Source organism: Colletes latitarsis, chromosome 10, assembly GCF_051014445.1.
Source record: "Colletes latitarsis isolate SP2378_abdomen chromosome 10, iyColLati1, whole genome shotgun sequence".
NCBI classification, from domain to species: domain Eukaryota; kingdom Metazoa; phylum Arthropoda; class Insecta; order Hymenoptera; family Colletidae; genus Colletes; species Colletes latitarsis.
This window is the reverse complement of record NC_135143.1, coordinates 5398181-5419919: the sequence shown is the minus strand read 5'-3', so window position 1 is coordinate 5419919 and position 21739 is coordinate 5398181. Positions and strand designations below refer to the sequence as shown.

The 21739-nt window shown below is 38.4% G+C and overlaps 1 protein-coding gene across 10 annotated transcripts in view; it reads left to right on the top strand.

The window, feature by feature from the left end:
• The window catches only part of Ten-m (teneurin transmembrane protein Ten-m), a 537959-nt gene that overhangs the window by 509381 nt on the left and 6839 nt on the right, over nucleotides 1–21739 (top strand). For 7 of the 10 annotated variants that reach the window (XM_076774715.1, XM_076774719.1, XM_076774714.1 and 4 more), the window contains 9 exons: nucleotides 1030–3501; nucleotides 5736–6025; nucleotides 6332–6578; nucleotides 7763–8137; nucleotides 10348–10683; nucleotides 12766–12973; nucleotides 15815–15841; nucleotides 18806–19022; nucleotides 20904–21739. In XM_076774715.1, coding sequence (XP_076630830.1) covers nucleotides 1030–3501; nucleotides 5736–6025; nucleotides 6332–6578; nucleotides 7763–8137; nucleotides 10348–10683; nucleotides 12766–12973; nucleotides 15815–15841; nucleotides 18806–19022; nucleotides 20904–21739 — 5008 coding nt within the window. The remainder of the gene's footprint in view (nucleotides 1–1029; nucleotides 3502–5735; nucleotides 6026–6331; nucleotides 6579–7762; nucleotides 8138–10347; nucleotides 10684–12765; nucleotides 12974–15814; nucleotides 15842–18805; nucleotides 19023–20903) is intronic. The other 3 variants (XM_076774712.1, XM_076774720.1, XM_076774713.1) reach the window with 3 other exon arrangements.

Here is a 21739-nt window from a genome sequence, read left to right as displayed (position 1 = left end):
AAGCCAGTTTAAATATTTTTTAAACACTAAGTTAGAATTCCCAAAATTTGTAATATTTTTTAATGAAAAAAATACTGTACACACTTATAAGATAAATAAATATATCTGCAAAATCTCAGTACAAAACAACCTACCATAAAAAAAAAATCACAAAAAAGGCTGAAAAAATGACAGTCTAGGCAGCCAGTACCCTCTTAACACTAGATTCATGGACTGAGTCAATTTGACTCATTTAGAATTTTATTGCTATATATATAAAAAACTTAAATATTATTTTTTAATAACATATGTTGGTTTTTAATTCCGTAATGAATTATACATAAATATGAATTCCTCCCCTCGACTTACCCCCTCATTTCGTATTGTCGAATGTGGTGTACCTATTTTTACGGTTGTGAGCCAATTTGACTCAAAAAATGATTTAACAGTTAATTACTTTGCAAATGAAATTTCTGGCTTACAAAAAGAATCAGAATCCTAACACCAATTACGCATAAACATTCATGTTCAATCTTGTCAATTTATTAGTTAGCTGAGGCCAAAAAAACCTTCTTTCATAATTCCGATTTATACATCGCGCGCAAACGGAGCATTTTTAGTGAAATAATATAATTTTATAAAATCAATTTTTTGTCAAATAATTTGGTCCACCAAGGTAATTTCGATATGTATTTGTAAAAGGTATTTCAATTGATATTTATTTTACATCTAATTACGTAGGGTTGCCATCGTTGGAGAAAATCAGAAAAAATTTCTTTTGCTAACTGTATTTTAAAAACAGTGTGTATACGTGAAAAATGTTTTCAATGAAATTTTTAATAATAAATCTTTTATTTAAATTGATTTGGAGCTACTTTTTTTGCAAACAACTTGAATTTTGTTGTATGTGTTAAATTGGCTCACTTCAGTAAAAGTAGGTATATAATCAACATCCGTAAATTTAGTGTTAAGAACACAAGAACAATTCGCATATTACCTCGACGAAGAAATACATTGAAAACTCTAACGAATGTTGATTTGTCGTTGCAGTTTCCAGCATAGTGAACCGGACTTATCACGGCACAAAAGCGTGCGCGGTCGACGAGAGTGCAGAGACGAAACCGTTGTCCGTTGAGGCGAACAAGACGTTCTCGACAGCGGTCGCGTCGTCGTCGCAAGCCAACAGCAGAACGGGGCAACAGGCGTCTCCAGGAGGTAGTATTAATCCGACGGTTAGCATGTTAGAGCACGTGTACATCCGTAAGCGTAGAGACACGTTTAACCAGCATGCGTTGCACCAAACTGTCGCATCCCTCGAACACCGCAAAGAACCGGCGTCGTCGAGCGAGGCAGCGGAGGATACCTCACGGTTAAACGAGGATCGTCCTGGTAGGGTTATGCATGAAACGGAGCATGCGGATGGTCCTCGGTTAAAAGAGAACACCAGCCGTGACGACAGGGTGCTCAGAGACGTACTCGAGTCGTCGGGATCGACGGCCCCCCAGGGGACAATGCTTGCCGCGAATGTCTCTGACTCTTCGATTACTAACTATTCGCACGATCGTTCAACTCATACCACTGTCGCTGTCGACCTTGCCTCTACGTCCTCTGCCTTTGTTGCCTCTGACCCTCCTGGCGATCGTTCGCTCGCGTCTTCGTTCTCCTCTTCCATTTCACTTAACGAACCAGCAAACCGGCCTTCGGAGACTACGGACGACGGTACCACGGAATCGACCTGGATCGCGTTAGGTGACGAGAACGAGGGTCCCGCCGTTGTCACTACTGATCCAGTTACCGTCGAGAATCGCAGCGAAGACGTTACGGAAGTCTCGATTGCGACGATCAATGCTAACGCGGACGCCACTCGAAGTTCAAAGGTCTCTGGGGGCCGCGTTAACCCGGGACAAGCGCCTTCGGTGGGCGTAGAATCGAAGAAGTTCGGAGACAGCGTTAACGCCGAGGACGTTGCCTCGATAACGGTGAAAAGTCCGCTAAACGATGAGTACAGTAGCGTTGCTAGAGTGGAGTTTGTAGATAGAAACGTAGAGTCGCTAGAAAATACCAAAGACGTAGACGCTACAACCTTCGCAGCAGAGTTCACGGAGTCTGACGATTTGACTGGGAACCAATCCGAATCCTCCAGCGTAAGTAATACCGACTGGGCTGCGAATGATTTTAACGAAAATCCTGTACCGCCGCAAGCGGAGGATGCAGATCTTAATTCAGATTCGTCGAGATCGTTGGAAGAAACGAACGCAGAGAACAGTACACCGAATTCGAACGGTGAGGATTTTAAACGGAATTCTTCTGGCAATTTTTCGGACGTCGTGAAGGAGACGCAAGAACTCTCGCGAGAAGACTCGTCGCTCGAATCCGATACTCTGTCGAGTCACGCGAACAGTTCCGAGAAATCCGAGGAACTCCAGCGGGACTATCCGTTACCGATTTATAATTACGGCCAAGATGAGATCGAAATTGTGAAGTTGGATCAGAAGAGCGAGTCGGGTACCACGACGAAGACGAAGCAACGCGGGTACGAGTCGATGAACGACGTCCACCGTCTGGAACATCGGAACAGCGATCTACGAGTAATCACCAGAGAAGAGAACGACGAGGAATTCATCCGAGAGTTCGAGAAAAAGTTTCACGGGGTGTCGGGGGAATCGGATCGCGTACTCGAGGATTCTAGCTCCGCGAAGAACCACGATTCCCCTAACAAAGCAGACTCCGCGACGAAATCCAACTCGGGAGCCGAGTCTGCTTCGCCGTTGATCCAACAAGTGAAAATCGTTGAGGTGCCGGTACACCGTGATCGCGAACCCTCGTCTTCGTCCTCGTCGTCGCATCGGGTGCTTGTGAACATAACAATCGCTTCCGGAGACTCGGGTTCCGCAGCCTCGAAGCCGCTTTACGTTCTCTCGGTCTCCGTACCTACAAACGGCGACGCTGAAACGCACTCATCCGGGATGAACGTCAAACAAGTTGAGACACAGGCGCACGAGACGGCTCGAGAGTCGGCCGCTAGCATGGCAAACGTTGCGAATTCTGCCGCGATGGAAGCGAACGATAATCGACTGCCACCGCCGCCCCAACCGCCCTCCTCGCCGCCCCCTTCGATTTGGGCCGGCGGTGAATGCGAATGCTCTTGCCCATGCATGGGTTCATCTTCCGACGAGTGGGACAACTTTTCAGCGAACGACGAGAGCCTGAACTTCTACCAGGAGCTCGACAACTCGAGTCACTCGGTGGACAAATCCTCCGAGCATGGCGAAAAGACCGACGCCGGAGGGGCGGAAGAGCAGGTCGAACAGAAAGAGACCCCGTCCGTGAGTTCGATGGATTCGGTAAAGGTAGACGTGACCTCGAGCACCGAGAATCTATACTCCTCTGCTACAGAAGAGAATACCGACTCCACGGAATGGACTACCTCGACTTACGAGACAGAGTCGAGCACCGTAGGCATATCAGGGTGTTCTGGGACAACTCCGTTACCCCCAGAACCCACTATACTGATCTTGGAAGGTGAGGCGCCGTTTACGATTCTTTTCAAACCTTCGCTAACTATTAGCACGATTTTTTTTGTTTTTATTCTGTAACTCTGTTCAGCTTTCTCTACTATGGCGTTTCTAGCTTCCCTTTCGCTTCTGCTGATATGTTCTTCGCTTGACTCGTGTAGTGACTCGCGATGTACAGTAAGTTCGTGTTTCTTGACGAAAAATCGGGACCTGAATCTGAAAATTGACGAGGCTTTAAACGAACAGGGGTTTCTACCATAACGTAAGATACCGGTACAACAATGCTTGGATAAGTGCGAGTTATTTTCGATTGGATAAGTGAACGGTAGTCGTCCCTACTATTGCGAGAGGATTCCCCTTGAGATACAACCAAGCTCAACGTCGAGCGGACCGCGTAGTGTAACCTAATCTGAGCTCGAATATCCGTGAGACACGACATACGTGCTTCATAATGCAAAGATGAAACTTTTTTTTTTAATGGAACTTTCACCAATGCATTTGTGAGAGTTTTCCGATTAAAATAAGACCAAATACGATATAATTTGTTTTTAACCTATTTCTAATACAGTATAAGATCGTGTTAAATACGGTTAAATACACATTCATTAAATACGCAAATATAATTCAAGTTATATCGTGTTTAGCCTTACCTTAATCAGAAAAACCTCACGAATATATCAGTAAAGGTACCATTAATAAAAAATAAATAAAAAAATTGACAAACGCATATGTGCATTCAAAGGGTTCAGCAGAGACCAAAAATCGGTACTATTTTCTTATCGTTATTTTAATGCTACTTTCTCATTCCGAAACCGATGTACAGTAAAAGTTAAATATATGCTCGAAAATTGGGACCTCAAGCCGGGCGTTTATGAAGTAAATGGATCGATTCTAATTATAGAAACAGCCCGAGTCGGTTGTCGAATGTAGAAAAGGACAGCAAGTAAAAGAGAAGGAAATCCTTCTCGACTGCCCAGCTTTCCGGTGTATTAAGGGGAATCTCCCCTCAGTGGTGGGGATGAACACCGGCCACTTATGCTGTAGATCAATTCAGGCATATATCCAACGTTCACTGCATAGTAATGCACACTTAAATTGCAATAGAATCGTTAATAACTCCTCTTGCTCTTATCCAAACGCGATACCGAAATAATACCGATATTTCTTTCGGTATTCGATTTTATATCGGTTTCGATATAGCTTTGTTGGCATAATACCTGTAAAAGTTTTTACTTTCAATTGTTAGCATTACATGAGTGCGGACGCTACACTGTTTTTAATCTACAATTGCTGACCTGTCACGCCGAAGAAAAGAATATTGATGGGGAGGGATGACTCTGCGTCTAAGTGGCGGGGAAACAATTTAGTCACCAACCGTGGACTTACTGTACACTCGATCTTCGTAGCCTGGAACGTTAATTGTAGTATGTTTTACGTGGTAGTGGCTAGCGTAGACGTTTCTCTAACACTGTAACATGGTTTAGGTTAGGTCTGTAACATGGTCTGGCGCATCCTAGCACAAACGTAATAGAGTCATTTTGTAATTAGTTCTTATACATGAAATGTTATGGGAAACATAAATGATAATGGCGGTAACGAGAATTCGCTGAAGAATTTTTGTTTTCTAGAATGTTGTGTTTCTTTCTATAGTGACCTAGGCAAAAGATAGACGGTAAGGAAGACAATATTGTTGTTAGAATTGTCTGGTTTTTGCAAAGATGTACGGTAGAATGCATTAGAATCGTACGATGAAAATGAGCAAATTTGTAATTAACACGATTAGTCGATGCGAAATAATACGAATCTAAACTAGTCGCGAAACTCGCCGACACGCAGTGCCCAGCTGAATACGAAGCTACGCAATTTTTTAATACCTGTTTGCTTTACATTTAAATAGAAACAGTCAGTTTTCTCGCGGAAAACATTCTGCTTCGTCCCGAAATAAATTTTCAAATACAGAAGGTGAGAATGGTTATGAATGAAAAAAAAATAATAGAAACGTTCGACTTAAAAGTTTTCGAGAAAGTGGAATTTAAAAATGTCTGATCGCAGTCGTGTGACTTTGTTTACCCAAACTTCGTTTGCGAGTTGAACGGGCAATAATTCCAAATACCGAAGGAATTGCATGAAAGAGATATAATGAATGCAAAATAGAACACCGAACTGCTGCCCGTCGAGAAAACTGATTGCTGGTGTACGCGAAGTCAATTATATTGATCCTTTCCATTTCTAACTATCCAGGTGCGAGAACTTTCCCTGCCAGATCTTTCCCACCTGACGGGACAACGTTCGCCCAGGTCGGCTTGGGACAAAAGCTCAGCAAGGAGATTCCACCTTACAGTTACTGGAACATGCAATTCTACCAATCGGAAGCCGCGTATGTACGGTTCGACTACAACATCCCACGAGGTGCTAGCATCGGTGTCTACGCCAGAAGAAACGCTCTTCCCACGCATACGCAGTACGATCTCCTGGAAGTGTTGAGTGGCTTCAAGGCTAGGACCACTCGGGCGTCCCATGTTAGTGTCATTGTATGTGCCAGTGCCCCATTTTACTTTTTTCCTTTTCTCGATCGTAGACGTATACATACATACAACGAACCTGTGAACCTATGAACCAAGTTGTTCCGCCATTATGAAATTCGTCCAGAGATTTATATTTTATTTTTTATTTTCCTAACTTTTTTTTTGACACGAACGGAGTAACGAAGTATTTTAAACTGTCGGTGTTTTGAAAGTCTTTTCTCCTTTTTTTTTTTAATTTTTTCCCATTGAAACATATGGATCTGTAGTATTAGGCGCGTAAGAGATCTTAAAACGCGTCGATCCTCCTTACAGCCTTCGATCAAGAAAGAGGTGACGCATTACATGGAGCCGGGCCACTGGTTCCTCTCGTTGTACAACGACGATGGAGATCCACAAGAGGTCTCGTTCATAGCCGTGATCGCCGAGGATATGACGCACAATTGTCCCAATGGTTGCAGCGGGAAGGGCGAGTGTCTTTTGGGTCATTGTCAATGCAATCCCGGTTTTGGCGGCGAGGATTGCAGCGAAAGCGTTTGCCCGGTTCTCTGCAGTCAACGCGGTGAGTAAAAAGATGATAATTACAGAAAAGATTCGAACATAATGCACACTCGTGTGTAATGTTTCTTCTTGATTTAACCAAAAATCTTCTGGTAAAAGAGAAAGGACACTATTAAAAATGGTTCTACACATCCTTAGGAGCAAAATTGTAATACTCATTTTGTTAAAAAGTAATGGAAAAGCTACGAAAAATGCATTTAAATAACCGATTATATGGTGGTTACAATTCGTTCAGTATTTGTCTTTTTGAAGGATTTTTCCTTACGTCATTCTAAGCCACGATTTGTACGCGTCGAAGTTGCTAGACTGGATTTCTTCCCCATCTTAAATGACTGTAATCTTCATACGTACTTATTTATACCCAAATTTGTATTCTACAGAATCATCAATTTCATATTTATTGTATTGTTTAATTTTAGTAATATACATGCAAACTTATCAATTAAACTCCTATTATAAAGATCATTTAATACTTTGGCTGTCACATCATCCATATATGGATGACAGGACTTTTTACATTGGAAATAAAACAATTAATTCTCAAGTTGAAATGTTAAAGTTCGAATAGATTTTATGAATTTTAGCGAGGTTAAGAAAATAAGTACTGAGACAAATTTTAGATTATGTAATATCTGGTCTGACAGGCTCCTTGTTAAAGGCAAATGGTGACTTTGAATTTAAAATCACAAAAACACCCGTCTGAGAATTCCAGTGTGTCAACAATTATATAAAACTTGACGGTACAAAACTTATCTCTGGCTTCTTTTTGATACATGTAGGAGTTTAACCCCTTAACGATCATATTTTTCGGGTTAACCAAGAATGATCAGTTTTCTTTATTGGATTTGTTTCTAAAAATGCAGTTTTTGTTAATTACAATGTTGTATCTAACGTATAGTTATAAGGAAAACAAATATTATCATCCCTTAAACCGTTGGATTAAACAAATATCGTTTTTCAAAGCAGCCAGACTCGGGCATGAACGTTAAGGGGTTAAGCGACATTATAATGAACATATAGTAACATTTCCTTTCGCGATTGCACAAAATCACTCGGTCATCCAGCAGGCGATACTGGAAAAATCTCTGCGATGCTAATTGGTGCCCTAAGCGCGTGCTTATTTTGCTGATTTAACGCCCTGAATGGCGGTTCTGATCTCTTCTGACTCGTTTGACTGTATTATAGGAGAGTACATAAACGGAGAGTGTCAATGCAATCCTGGTTGGAAAGGGAAGGAGTGTTCTCTGCGACACGACGAGTGCGAGGTGCCCGATTGCAACGGCCACGGCCTCTGCGTAAATGGAAAATGCATCTGCGTGCATGGATATAAAGGAAAGTATTGCGAGGAAGAGGACTGCCCGCACCCCAATTGCTCGGGGCACGGTTACTGCGCGGACGGCACCTGCATCTGTAAAAAAGGATGGAAAGGAGCTGACTGCAGTCAAATGGACAAAGAAGCGTTGCAGTGCCTACCGGACTGCAGCGGACACGGAAATTTCGATCTCGAAACGCAGACCTGTCTTTGCGAACCGATGTGGTCCGGCGACGACTGTTCAAAAGGTAATGACACCTCTCGAAGACAACGTACGTACTTTGTTATTATAAATAATAGTTGTACAGGTGGTTGTGATCTGTCACGCGAGAGCGTAATGTAAATATCTTCCAGAGGATTAATCAAAAGATTAATTAAAAGTTCTTTCTCGAAGGACATGGTTTTTCAAATAGAATGACGTATTTCATTATCGTAAAATTGTAGATAAACTCAACCATGAGTACTGTTACGTACAATGACTGCATGAATAGTTTGATTTGTATACAATACAACGGAATTGTTTTTAAAACAGGAATGAGATATCAGTTTGAAATAAAAACCATCAAAACGATATTCCAAATTAGGTTTCCATTCTTCTAAAGTTCTTATACAGGATGCTCGACCACTCCTGGGAAAAATTTTAATGGGAGATTCTAGAGGCCAAAATACGTCGAAAATAAAGAATACGAATTTGTTGATTAGGGCTTCGTTAAAAAGTTATTAACGTTTAAAGTTCCGCCTGTAGAACGGCAATTTATCCACCTACTTGAATTTTTTTCTCGAAAGTGCATAGGAATTCGAGGGTATGTCTATTCACCAAAAATGATTGTAATTGACCCCTGCAACCGAAAATAATTTTTCCAGAACGATTCGAAATTTTTTTTTTTCGCCAAAAAATTTAGGCACGTACCCCCTGTCGATTTTTCTTAAAAATTCCTTTTTCGTTTTTAGTAATTTTGTTTGACGCCCTACAGAAAAGTTGTCTAATACTTTTCTGTACGTACCCATGAGCTCTACTTCAGAAAAAAGTTTCATTGAAATATATTCACAATTGTAGGAGTTATAGCTATTTGAAAATTGGACCATTTTTATGGGATTTTTCTCATTTTTCGGGGCCAAGGAACAACCTTTCGAATATTTTTAGAATTACTACATATTCTACACTAAAACACGCGTCGTTTGGCTTTTTTGAACATTAAAATCGTCCAACCCGTTCAGGAATTATGACATTTTCAAGATTCGCATGAAATTTCAGGGAAGCATTTCTGGTCTCACATTAGATCTTTGCTAAGGAAGTTTTAAGGAAAAACCAAACACAATATAATTTGTATCATATTTGAGTATTTATCGAGAAATTATATCGTATGTGGTCTTATTTTAATCGGAAAACTTTCACAAATACATTGGTAAATTATTTGAACGATTTGAAATTTTTTAATTTTGTCGAAAAATTTGTCCACCTACCCCAAGTTTTTTCTCGAAAGGGCGTAGGATTTTTGGGGTGTGTCTATTCACCAAAAATGATTGTAATTAACCCCCGCAACCAAAAATAATTTTTCCAGGATGATTTGAAATTTTTTAATTTAATTTTTTAATAACTTTTTAACGAAGCCACAATCAAAAAATTGATATTCTTGATTTTCATCTTATTTTGGCCTCTAGAATCTCCCATTAAAAATTTTCCCAGGTGTGGCCGATCACCCTATATACGTGGTAGAATCACCAATGCATTTTTTAATATAAAATTTTTAATATTAACTTTAGTTAGAAAAATTACCAGAATCGTAACGTGCAAATCTTCCAGGACTATTTTAAATAAAGTGATATTTCATCATGACACCGTAATGTTAGACATGTGGCGAGATGTGATACAAAATTATATGAGTTTATTTGGGAAAATTTTGTCATAATCACTTTATTCTCTATATATTACCACATTTGATTATCACTTGTTGATTCCAACAAAATGTTTAATGGGTAAAAAATTTGAAAATGTAAACATACTGAAGAACAACTGTCAAGTAATGTTTTAATGAAAAATCAAAGAAATTTTATATCGAAGATACGACTTTTTCGAAGAAATGAAAAGTGGTTGATAAACGAGAAAGGGTTTACTGTATATTATAAAATTCAACATTTTTCGACATTTTTGTGCGACAGATCGCAAATTTAACTATGTACTATTCCAAGATGGCGACTCTTACATTTCAATGATGGATACCTGTGTTTTCAGGTCTCACAACGACGACAAGTTTCCTAACGTGACGTTTCTCGAACCCTTTACTAATCGTTGCGCTTTTTTTAATTCCCTTGTTGGTTAACTTCGTTCTAGTTTGTCAGAAAATGTCCGTGTTTACGAACTTTTGTGTTGCTTACGAAACTAACAACCCCCGTACCCCTCAAGATGTAGCCTCGCCGGAACATTCAGTAATTTGACATCTATTTTTACGTTTTCCAGAATTATGCGATTTGGATTGTGGGCCCCATGGCCACTGCGTGGACAACGTTTGCGATTGTCTGACGGGATGGTCCGGTGACTTGTGCAATTTGAAGCAGTGCGATCCACGGTGCAACGAGCACGGTCAGTGCAAGAACGGGACGTGTTTGTGCGTGACTGGTTGGAATGGGAAACACTGCACGATGGAAGGTTGCCCAAACTCTTGTTCCGGGCACGGACAGTGCAGAGTCAGTAACGATGGCCAGTGGGAATGCAAGTGCTACGACGGTTGGGACGGCAAGGATTGCAATGTGCTTCTCGAACAGAATTGCGGCGACGGAAGGGACAACGACAAAGGTACAAAACGCAACAGAAGGGAAACTTGTTAGCAGCCCGAAATCCTTCTGGATCATTAGACTTAAGGAAAAGGAACTTGCCAAGGCTCTGAATAGCTCAATTAGAGTAATCGTCTAGTGAACAGGAAATTCAAGTTGGAATCCTGAATCCAGGAATATCGATCGAGCAAAGGCATTTAACCCTTTCCAATGATATATGGTGTACTTTATACAGGGTGGACCGACTAACTTGATCAACTCATTTTCGTAACTAATGAAATTTTATTTTTTTGCAAATCTCCTTTTTATGTCACCTTCATCTTTTATGTAATCGTTTTTATTAATATTATTACATCATGCAATTTGTTCAAAACTACTTACAAAACATTTATTAGCTAGCAAAACCTGGTCAAAGACTATACGGGTACTTATGCTTTTGCATTCAGAATTCTGAGGTTTGTGCATGAGTATAGTTGGATTAGATAAACAGAAGCGTCTAAGTTGCTTAAAAATACAAACTGAGCTAAGTTTGGTTTGAGTTGTTTGAACCAAACCAAATACCTACATGATTGCCTAAGCAAATTTTTTTATCCAAGGAAACTTGATTATGTATTCTTACTTAATTATAATATTACATTTTCTAGGAATCAAATAAAAACAATATCAATTTCTTTTAATAACTTACAGTGAGTTAATTACAGAATGATTTAAATTTCTTTGAGTTTGGAATAAGAGAACACCATTATTTGTCAGATAATAATTGGTTCTTATTGGCTTGACATCTGAGTAACTCGACAAAATTCAAATTATTGTCAACTTCTCACTAAATCTCATGATTCTTTTTTTTTATTTTGTATCCTTTTTATTCTCCTTCATTTTCAATAGCATGTTCCATATTGATTTCATCGTTGTTAGAATGAATGGCAAGCGAGAAGCAGTCGTGACACTTTTCTAATCTGAAATGAATCTCCTGGAACAGTTTGATCGTGCGGTAGATTGCAATTCTCCATGAATTGAGTCGATTTGCGATTTTAGCCAGCTTCGTTCCAGATTGGAAATGTGTCAAGATTGCTTCTCGTTTGCTAGTCATTCAAACAACAACGAAATCAATATGGAACATGTTACTGAAAATAAAGGGGAACCAAGGATGGAACAAAACAAAAAGAGAACCACAATATCGAATAAAAAGTCGTACAAGTTACATTAGATTACATGTTTCTAACAGATTTGTTATCCTATCCTATAAAGACGAAACGGAACGTCTTAAACTTTGGCCTTAAATATATCTTTGGAATCCTCTATATCAGGTTCATCGAGAATTGGCAGGAAATATAAGCTGTGGCGACGCGTGATCAGACCAGGACCGAAACGTAACGTTCAGATCCCTAAGTATTAGGAAAGAAGCTAATTTTCTAAACAACAAGAACACAACCTCAATATTAATATGATATTATTAATATTATTATATAATAATGTAAATAACGAGGCAAACGAAAGCACATTATGATATATTTCTACATTTAATTTATCTGTTTATTACTATATAAAAATTTATGCTCATTCTGTGTTTGAACGGTCAGAATTTAAACTAATTATAAACGATTCAGTTAATGCATCAATATTGTGATCCAATTGCCAAAAATTTATGTTCAATAACTTGAACAACATGTTCAACATATTTTCTCCAGTTCTCAACCGTAATATATTCTAATGACACGTGAAATAAATATTTTACATCCGTAAATCTGAACGTTGTATTATTTGCTGCAATATAATTTTTAACTCGCGACCAAATCATTTCGATTGGATTTAATATGTCATGCGTGGGCCCTTCTCAGGGACCGTTAAACAGCGTCCCTGAGCAGCGACGTTCAGCAGCCACTCATCCGCGGCAGCAGCGTCGATCACGTGAATTTTCTGTTTACATTTCTCGCCAGTTCTCGTTGAGCCGGGTATAGTCGCAAAATATATTTCTGTTCAAGTGCCACGTTGCTTTATCAGATCTCTATAAAAGTATTTGCATAAACATTCGCAGTCTAGACACAAAAAATGTGTTTCCTTGAGTCAACGATCGATTCTAATCTCGGTGCAATGTGGTCTGCAGACGGTCTCATCGATTGTGCGGATCCGGAATGTTGCGCGAGTCATGTGTGTCGTACCAGTCAGCTTTGCGTGGCTGCACCGAAACCGATCGACATACTACTACGAAAGCAGCCACCGGCCATCACGGCGTCCTTCTTCGAAAGGATGAAGTTCTTAATCGACGAGGGCAGCCTTCAGAACTACGCGCGCCAAGAAACCTTCAACGAGAGGTGAGTTAGTAAAAGCACGCCGCGTGCGATTCTTCTGCGTTCCGCCGATCGTTGTCGTTCGATAGCTCCGATTACGTTCCGCGCGAATCACTTCGGAGAACTTGTAATACGAGCGTCGACTGAACGTGTCCGTCCCGACTTTGATGTTACGTGTGTTGAATCAGATACACTTGGTACAAAGAAAAAAAAATAATACAGGGTGTTCGACCAATCCTGGGAAAAATTTCAGTGGGAGATTCTAGAGACCAAAATAAGACAAAAATCAAGAATATTAATTTCTTGATTGAAGCTTCGTTAAAAAGTTATTAATAAAATTAAATTAAAAAATTTCAAATCTTTCTGGAAAAATTATTTTTAGTTGCAGGAGTCAATTACAATCCTTTTTGATGAATAGACATGCTCTCGAAATCCTACTCAATTTCGAGAAAAAAATTCTTTACTGAAAATATAATGGGTTAGAAATGTTGCCCCGAAATGAAGTGCGTATGTTTAAAACATCATAACTTTTGAACGGATTGGAGGATTTTAATGTTTCAAACTGCAAACAACGTGTATTTTGCTGAAGAATATGTAACAATTCCAAGAATGTTAGAAAAATTGTTCCTTTAACCCCGTAAAGTAGGAAAACCCCCATAAAAATGGTCCAATTTTCAAACGATCATAACTCCTACAATAGTGAATATATTTCAATGAAATTTTGGAAGGAAGTAGAGTTCATGGATACCTACAAAAAAGTATTAAACAACATCTCTATACAGCGTGAAACAAAATTATTAAAAATCAAAAAGGACGTTTTAAGAAAAACCAACAGAGTGCCTAAATTTTTCGACGAAAACAAAAAATATATCGTTCTGAAAAAATTATTTCTAGCTGCGGGGGTGAATTAGAATCATTTGTCGTGATTACACATACCACCGAAATTCTACGCATTTTCGTGAAAAAAATTGAGGAAGGTGGACAAATTTTCCGGCGAAATTAAAAAATTCCAAATCATTCTGAAAAAATTATTTTTGGTTGGAGGAGTTGATTACAATCATTTTTGCTGAATACACATATCCCCGAAATCCTACTCAATTTCGAGAAAAAAATTCTTTACTGAAAATATAATGTGGGGTTAGAAATGTAGCCCCGAAATGAAGTGCGTATGTTTAAAACATCATAACTCCTGAACGGGTTGGACGATTTTAATGTTCAAAAAGGCAAACGACGCGTATTTTAGTGTAGAATATGTAGAAATTATAAAAATATTCGAAAAGTTGTTCCCTCCCCCCCGTAAAATGAAAAAAACCCCATAAAAATGGTCCAATTTTCAAACAGCCATAACTCCCACAATAGTGAATATATTTCAATGAAACTTTTTTCTGAAGTACAGCTCATAGGTACCTACAAAAAAGTATTAAACAACTTTTCTGTAGGACGTCAAGCGAAATTATTAAACATCAAAAACGAATTTTTAAGGAAAATCGACAGGGGGTAGGTGCCTAAATTTTTCGGTGAAAATAAATTTTTTCAAATCGTTCTAGAAAAATTATTTCTGGTTCCGGGGGACAATTACAATCATTTTTGGTGAATAGACATACCCCCGAAATCTTACCCACTTTCGAGAAAAAATACAGTAAGTGGACAAATTTTTTGACGGAATTAAAAAATTTCAAATTATTGTAAAAAAAATTATTTTCAGTTGCAGGGGACAATTACAATCATTTTTGGTGAATAGATATACCTCCAAAATCCTACATACTTTCGAGAAACAAATTCGAGTAGGTGGATAAATTGCCGTTCTACAGGCGGAACTTAGAACGTTAATAACTTTTTAATGAAGCCTCAATCAACAAATTGTTATTTTTAATTTTCGTCTTATTTTGGCCTCTAGAATCTCCAATTAAAATTTTTTTTTCCTGAGATGGCCGAACACCCTGTATATACAGAAAACTCGGTAGTCCACCCAGACACGAACACGTAGCTTTTAATAAATGGGTGTACGTCCGAAAAGAATGCATGTGTTGCGGGACGAGTGAAGGTTATTAAGAATATCGCGGTCCCTACACGCGATATACTAGGGAAATTTGGTCTGTCGAATATGATCAATCGTGCCTAATCACGGGCTTAACGCGCAACTTGGAATATGAAAATGCATGCGAAACCCTTGGGGCCCGGTAATCTTTAACTGACTCGACGTATACGGGACACATGCATACACACGTCTTATATACATTCTCGTCCGTACACGATATACAAGACACGAAGACGTATACATAGATATGATATATTCTCTGCGTTGTTGTGACCCGTGTGAAATCACATCCCAAAAGTTTTATACATATGTTTGTACGTACGTGTGCGCGAGCGTGTGCCCTGCACTGAACCCCGTCTCCATTCTCACTATCATTCTCTATTTCTTCTTCGCCTTTATCGCTGTTCTACTACATTATCGATCTTATTGATATTCGTATAATCGACTCCATTTTTTATATATACATACATATATATAAATATATTTTTTCTCACGTGTCCGTCCGAGTGGAGCTTGCGTGAATGTGTGACTTCATGTTCGAGCCTCGAGCTTTGCGCCCATCATACCGATCGAGGAGGAAACGATTCTTCTAACGAATCTAAATTTTTTCGAAAACTAGAAATTCTTCTTACGTTCGCTCCTACGATCTTCCGTCCCGAAGCTCTCTTCCTTTTTCCCCCATTTTCCATCCTTTCTTACGTACTTCTCCTATTCTCTTGCTCTCACTCTACATACATATATATATCTCTCTATCTATCTTCCGTCTAGTTTTGCCTTTAATCACATCATTTTAACTCGGTTCTGTTTTATCCGTGCTGCCCGGTCAGTATGTTCTGGAATCACTTCAACACAAGGTAAGAAACTACGACGACGAAGCTCGACTATGACAAAAAAAAAAAAGAAAAAAAAAAGAAAAGAAAAAAAAAAGAAAAAAGTAACAATCGGTTGCGAGTACATTTCGTTGGTAGAGTGTAAGCGGTTAATAGCTGCTGCTGTTTGACGATATTTTCGTGCATATTTGGTATCATGTGTACATACTTCCTGCATCCGACTGCAAAAAAAAAAAAGAAGACGAGTTGCTCGCGCGCGGTCAATCGCATTCGAGATCGAGCTTCTTCACGATTTTTGCCGGCACTTGATCAAGTCATCAAAGATTGTCGACAAACGGAAGAAGGGCCTCCCTCGAACGTCAGCGACGCGCCGTGCGACCGTTCGAAAAGCTCACAACACACCCCTTTCGTTCCTCGCCATTGTTCGACTCTTTCTCGTTGCATGGTTTGGTTACCTTATTATTCCTACGTTGTCTTTCGTGCCTTTTAAGTTAAGCTTCTGACTTTGTGTTATTTGTGTATATGTACATGTATATAAATATGTATTACTAGCAATTTGTCCTCGAGCGACGTGTTTCGGCGCGAAAGAGGCGACCGTGATATCCGGACCGACGACAAAAGTCGAACGCGTTTCGAATGGGTTCGCCTCTTCCAGCACCGAAGCTAGACCGCCTCGAGTTAATTCTATCACGAGTTCGAGAACTTTACACGCACGGAATACCAGATTGATCGAACGAAGAAGTACTGTCGCGTCGAACGAGCATAAGGGACTACTGTGCAGATCGTTTGGGATCGTTTATAGTACGAGGAGCTACAAAGAATGCACACGAGCGACATGCACGACGCGAGAGACATCTGTTCTCTCGCCCGTAAATTACATTTTCGGAATAGTCGTATTGTCCGGTCCGTTAGTCCATGCCACACACGAGACCTTATTCGACGGTAACATAACCTTTTTCAATAATTCTAGTCGCTATGGATGAATGGAAAATGGAGCATCCGTGGGTATATTGCAAGAAGCTATAAAGAATGCTTCTGAATAATATCGACGAAAGAAATCCGTTCCATTTGCATTTTCACATTAATACTCGGTAATTTATGTGATACGATACCTTGGCCAGTAGTAAAATAGTCGTGGATAAATTCGAAATCTCTTTAAGTATTTCGAGAGGAAAAAGTAGTAGTTCCAAGTAGATTCGAACCTGAATAATATTTATGTATTTTCAAGTAACCTTAGAATTTATCCAGCAAGGACATTTCGGTAAATTGTTTTAGTTCTTATTAGTAAGCATCTGCACAGTAGTTACAACGTATGTTATTGAGGAAAAAGGTAGTTAGAATAAATATTAAGATACGTAGGAAGTTTTCAATAATGCAAAAAATAATACACTGTCACAATTTTTAAATTCTTGCAATCAATGTATCGATAAAAAGAAACATTTAAATTATTCTATTTCTACCCCCTAGAGGTCGCGTCATTCATTTTTTTAAACGCAGTTTTATAAGTATTGCATTTCGAGAAACAAAAGTAGTCTGAAGTAGAGTCCCAGAGTAAGATCGAATCTTTTATGAGTATCTTGAATGATAGTAACAACTTTCATTATTTTGGAATGTGCATAGATATTTTTGAACCCAGACTAATAAACGGATACACATACATGGGTACTTTGCATTACTCTTATAAAAGAAATTTTATTTTGAAGTAGACAAGATCATTTTTTGTTTATATTTTTTCGAGTTTTGATATTAACTATTAAAATAAAAACGTAACAAGGAATAGTTGCGTATAACCATTTACTAAAAATAAAAATGCTATTTTATATGTAATAGATAAAATGTAGTAATTAATTTAATTGTTTTTATGTAGTTGAGTAATTCTTGTCTTGAAAGAAATCACGTGTTATTTTATTTTTATAGATACAAAAATGAAACTCAAGTGCAAGTAATTTTGTTTAATTTTAACATGGGGTCTAAGGTCATGATCCTGGTTCCATTCTTTTAAACTTTAAAGTACTTGTAAAATACATTTTTCTATCCTACAGGCTCTGATTCTGGGATTCGAAACTAGTTCATACAAATCTTAATCTTTTGACTAATTTTAACTTTATTAACTTACTAATAATCGATGGTACATTATAATTAAGTATAAGATAAAGAAGTAATACAAAAAAAAGATATAAGAAACTGAATGAGAATAAATAACAAAAATAGTGAATATTTTTGTAAGTATCTTCAATCAAGTAGAATCGAATGTTTTACGAATATTTTTTACTTTTTACGAGTATCAGAAAGTTTATGTATTGCTAAACAGCGATTGAAATAAACGAATACTGCGCACGATTCGAGTACTACTTGTAAGATGTTTCATTCTTTCAAACATTGAAATATTTACAAGTACGTTTACCAATCCTGCTGGTCTCCTTTTAAGTTTTCGAAAACAATTCATATAAACTAAATACCTTGCCGATACAACGAATGAAACATCGTCAGTGTCGTTCGAACCCGCAAAGCGAACTTCAACTGTTGGAATTGGCGTAGTAAGTACTGTGGCGACACCTCCCGCACTCGCCGATAGAGGGCTACGCTCTCTCGCAAGTGCTCGATCGACTACCTGTTCCTAACAATGTCGTTCCTCCATACAAAAGGAACCCGCCACAGTACATATCGAACCCGATACCTAGAAATAATCAGAGGCATTCTACCTAGCTCTTCGGTTATATTATACATAATTTGTATTATAGTTCCGTTTCGAATGGTTCGTGCACGACAGTACATTTTCGTTTTACGAGACTTTCACTTGGAAACACAGTAAGACGACGTACGAACGGAGAAGTAATACTGTCGTAGAATTGAAATTAGATTAGATGAATAGCCAGTTTGCTTTGTTGTTAGCGTGCCACGGAGCACTGTGGAAAGAAACGATCACATTAGTTGAACACGAGCGACGTGATCAGCTATCGGATGATTAATGCTATTATTTCCTGACAGCCGATCGGCCGTTGTACGTGGTCGCGTTGTCACGCATCTCGGCACCGGTTTGATGGGAGTAAGAGTTAGCACGAGCACACCGTTGGAAGGATTTACACTAACAAGAGACGACGGATGGTTTGATCTACTGGTGAACGGCGGCGGTGCCGTCACCTTGCAATTCGGCAGGTCACCCTTCAAACCCCAAAGTCACATAGTCTTTGTGCCCTGGAACGAGGTAGAATCATATTGAATAACTGTCATCGTCTTCTTAAGGGATCTGTCTAGTTTGGAGATACAGAAAAAGAATCTTTTTCAAGATTCAAAGTTCAAAAGTATTATTCCAAAAAGATTATCGTAATGGAGAAATTGTCAGTAGATCTTTGAATTAGATTCTTTATATATTATAACAAAAGACTGATTAACACATCTCGAGACTCAGTGTCAACAAAGTTTTGTTAGAATAATAGATGATATTGAAGATCTATAGCATTTATTTACAATGTTCCTCCTTTGATGTATTTGTTCACCTTTACTATGAATAATATAATTGATTTTTTTTGTTTAACGGATGAAAAATTATTTATCTTTTATTCGTTATTCGAAACTTTTATCTAGATACGAGTTTTATTCATCTCTGATAACTCGTTATCTATCAAGATTTTCTTTTAACAGAATACAGAAGATTTGAAATTTAATGGAAACATCGAAATTTTTTCTTTATTTAGATCCAGAGAATAACCACATTTACTCATAATAAGAAACTTTTTCGTTGTTTTGTTTAAAACATATATATGAAAAAAGTATAAGTATATAAAAATTACTATGTTAAAACATCGAGTAATTTCCGAGTTGTTTCTTCGTTTTAATTTAGATAATAGTCACGTTTGTGCATAACAAAAAAACTTCTTGACATTTTTCTTTAAGATGACCAAAACGAGAGTTATTATGTCAATTTATGCATTGCTTCAACAAAACCAATTATTTATACTTGCACAAGTTCTTACAAACTTTCGATTCAATCGAAACAATCAATTTCGCCAATGGATTCTTATATTAATTTCAAATATATTGATAAACTCGAAAAACAATTATTTTAAGGTTTTAATAATATTACTAACGAAAAAATTCCAAAAAATGATAGAGACAAAATATTGAGTCGTTTGTAATATTTAAAAATTTGGTTTGTTTTTTGAATTCATGATTATAGTATTCAAAAAAATAAATGTGTTTGGGCAATTTTATGTACATTACATTACAGAGCAAAAAATGAGTTCATCATTTTTTAATGCCAAATTTATTTATTTCAAGTAATATTTAATTTCAAAAATTCTTGTAGCTTGACAAGATGTAAGTAAATATACGTACAAAGTTTAAAATTAACGATGCTCAATAGTTTCCTAAAAAAATCTCAAATATCACCTAATTGATATAGCTCCAAAATAAACAGATCCCATAACGATATCGTTCGTTTTACTGGATGAGGCATGTAAAGCATGACAGTTAAATATACTCAAAACTAACGATAATATAAAAAATGTTATTAGACGAAGTTAAAAAGTTTAAGAAGATTCTAAATTCGCCATCTTTTTCTTGGAGCTGTATATTAAATTGCCTATAAACAAATTTCAGTGCATAACACATTCTGATAAATTCAATAACCCTAGTCACTCGAGATCAATCATGGTCACGGATAATAATAAATTTCTTCAAAGAAGAAAGAGATTTTGGAGAACAATTAACAATAATACTGCAACTAGAGTTTCAGCATTTGTAAAAATTAATTTTCATACAATTAGAAGACATATAGCAGTAAAAGATGAAGTTATCCATGGATCAAATGTTAGAAATAAATAAGTTTAGAAATTGTACTTTCTATTGGGTGACCATGATGAAAAATATACAGTTCTATCGAAAAAAATGTTGATTATTTTGAAATCCCCTAAACAACTTCGTGTAGAAAAAAGCAAATTCGGCTAAAAAGTATGCTTCCTAAGACACTTGAATTTTTGTACATTATCACTAATTTTGAAAATAATCAGCTAACACGCTCTGCGTGCCTCGCCTTGTATGGTCGTAAGAGTTTCAAAAAATCTAACTAAAATTCTATTCATTAAAGGTCGTTATAATCGACAATATCATAATGACTACCGCGGAGGAGAAGCAACCCAGCCACGTTCCGCACTCGTGCGCGGCCCACGATTACGATCTGATGAAGCCTGTAGTCCTGGCGACGTGGAAGCACGGTTTTCAGGGAGCGTGTCCCGACAAGAGTGCCATTTTGGCAGAGTCCCAGGTCATTCAGGAGAGCCTTCAAATTCCTGGTACGGGATTGAATCTCGTATACCACAGCTCCAGAGCGGCCGGCTATCTCTCCACGATACAGCTGCAGCTGACTCCGGAGGTCATACCGCCATCCCTAAATTTAATTCACTTGAGGATCACGATCGAGGGCATCCTGTTCGAGAGAACGTTCGAGGCTGATCCGGCGATAAGATTCACCTACGCGTGGAATCGACTGAACGTCTATCGACAACGCGTTTACGGCGTCACCACGGCCATGGTGAAGGTGGGGTACGAGTACAACGACTGCAAAGACATTATCTGGGACGTGCAGACGACGAAACTCAGTGGCCACGACATGTCCATCTCCGAGGTCGGTGGATGGAATCTGGACATTCATCATAGGTACAATTTCCACGAGGGAATCCTGCAGAAGGGCGATGGTTCGAACATCTACCTCAAACAGAAGCCTAGAGTAATTCTCACGACTATGGGCGACGGACACCAGAGACCGATGTACTGTATGGATTGCGAGGGACAAGCTTCCAAGCAGCGACTTCTCGCGCCGGTTGCTCTTGCCGCGGCTCCTGATGGATCCCTGTTTGTCGGTGATTTCAATCTAATACGAAAAATACTCGTCGACGGCACTGTCAGGACTGTTGTTCAACTCAA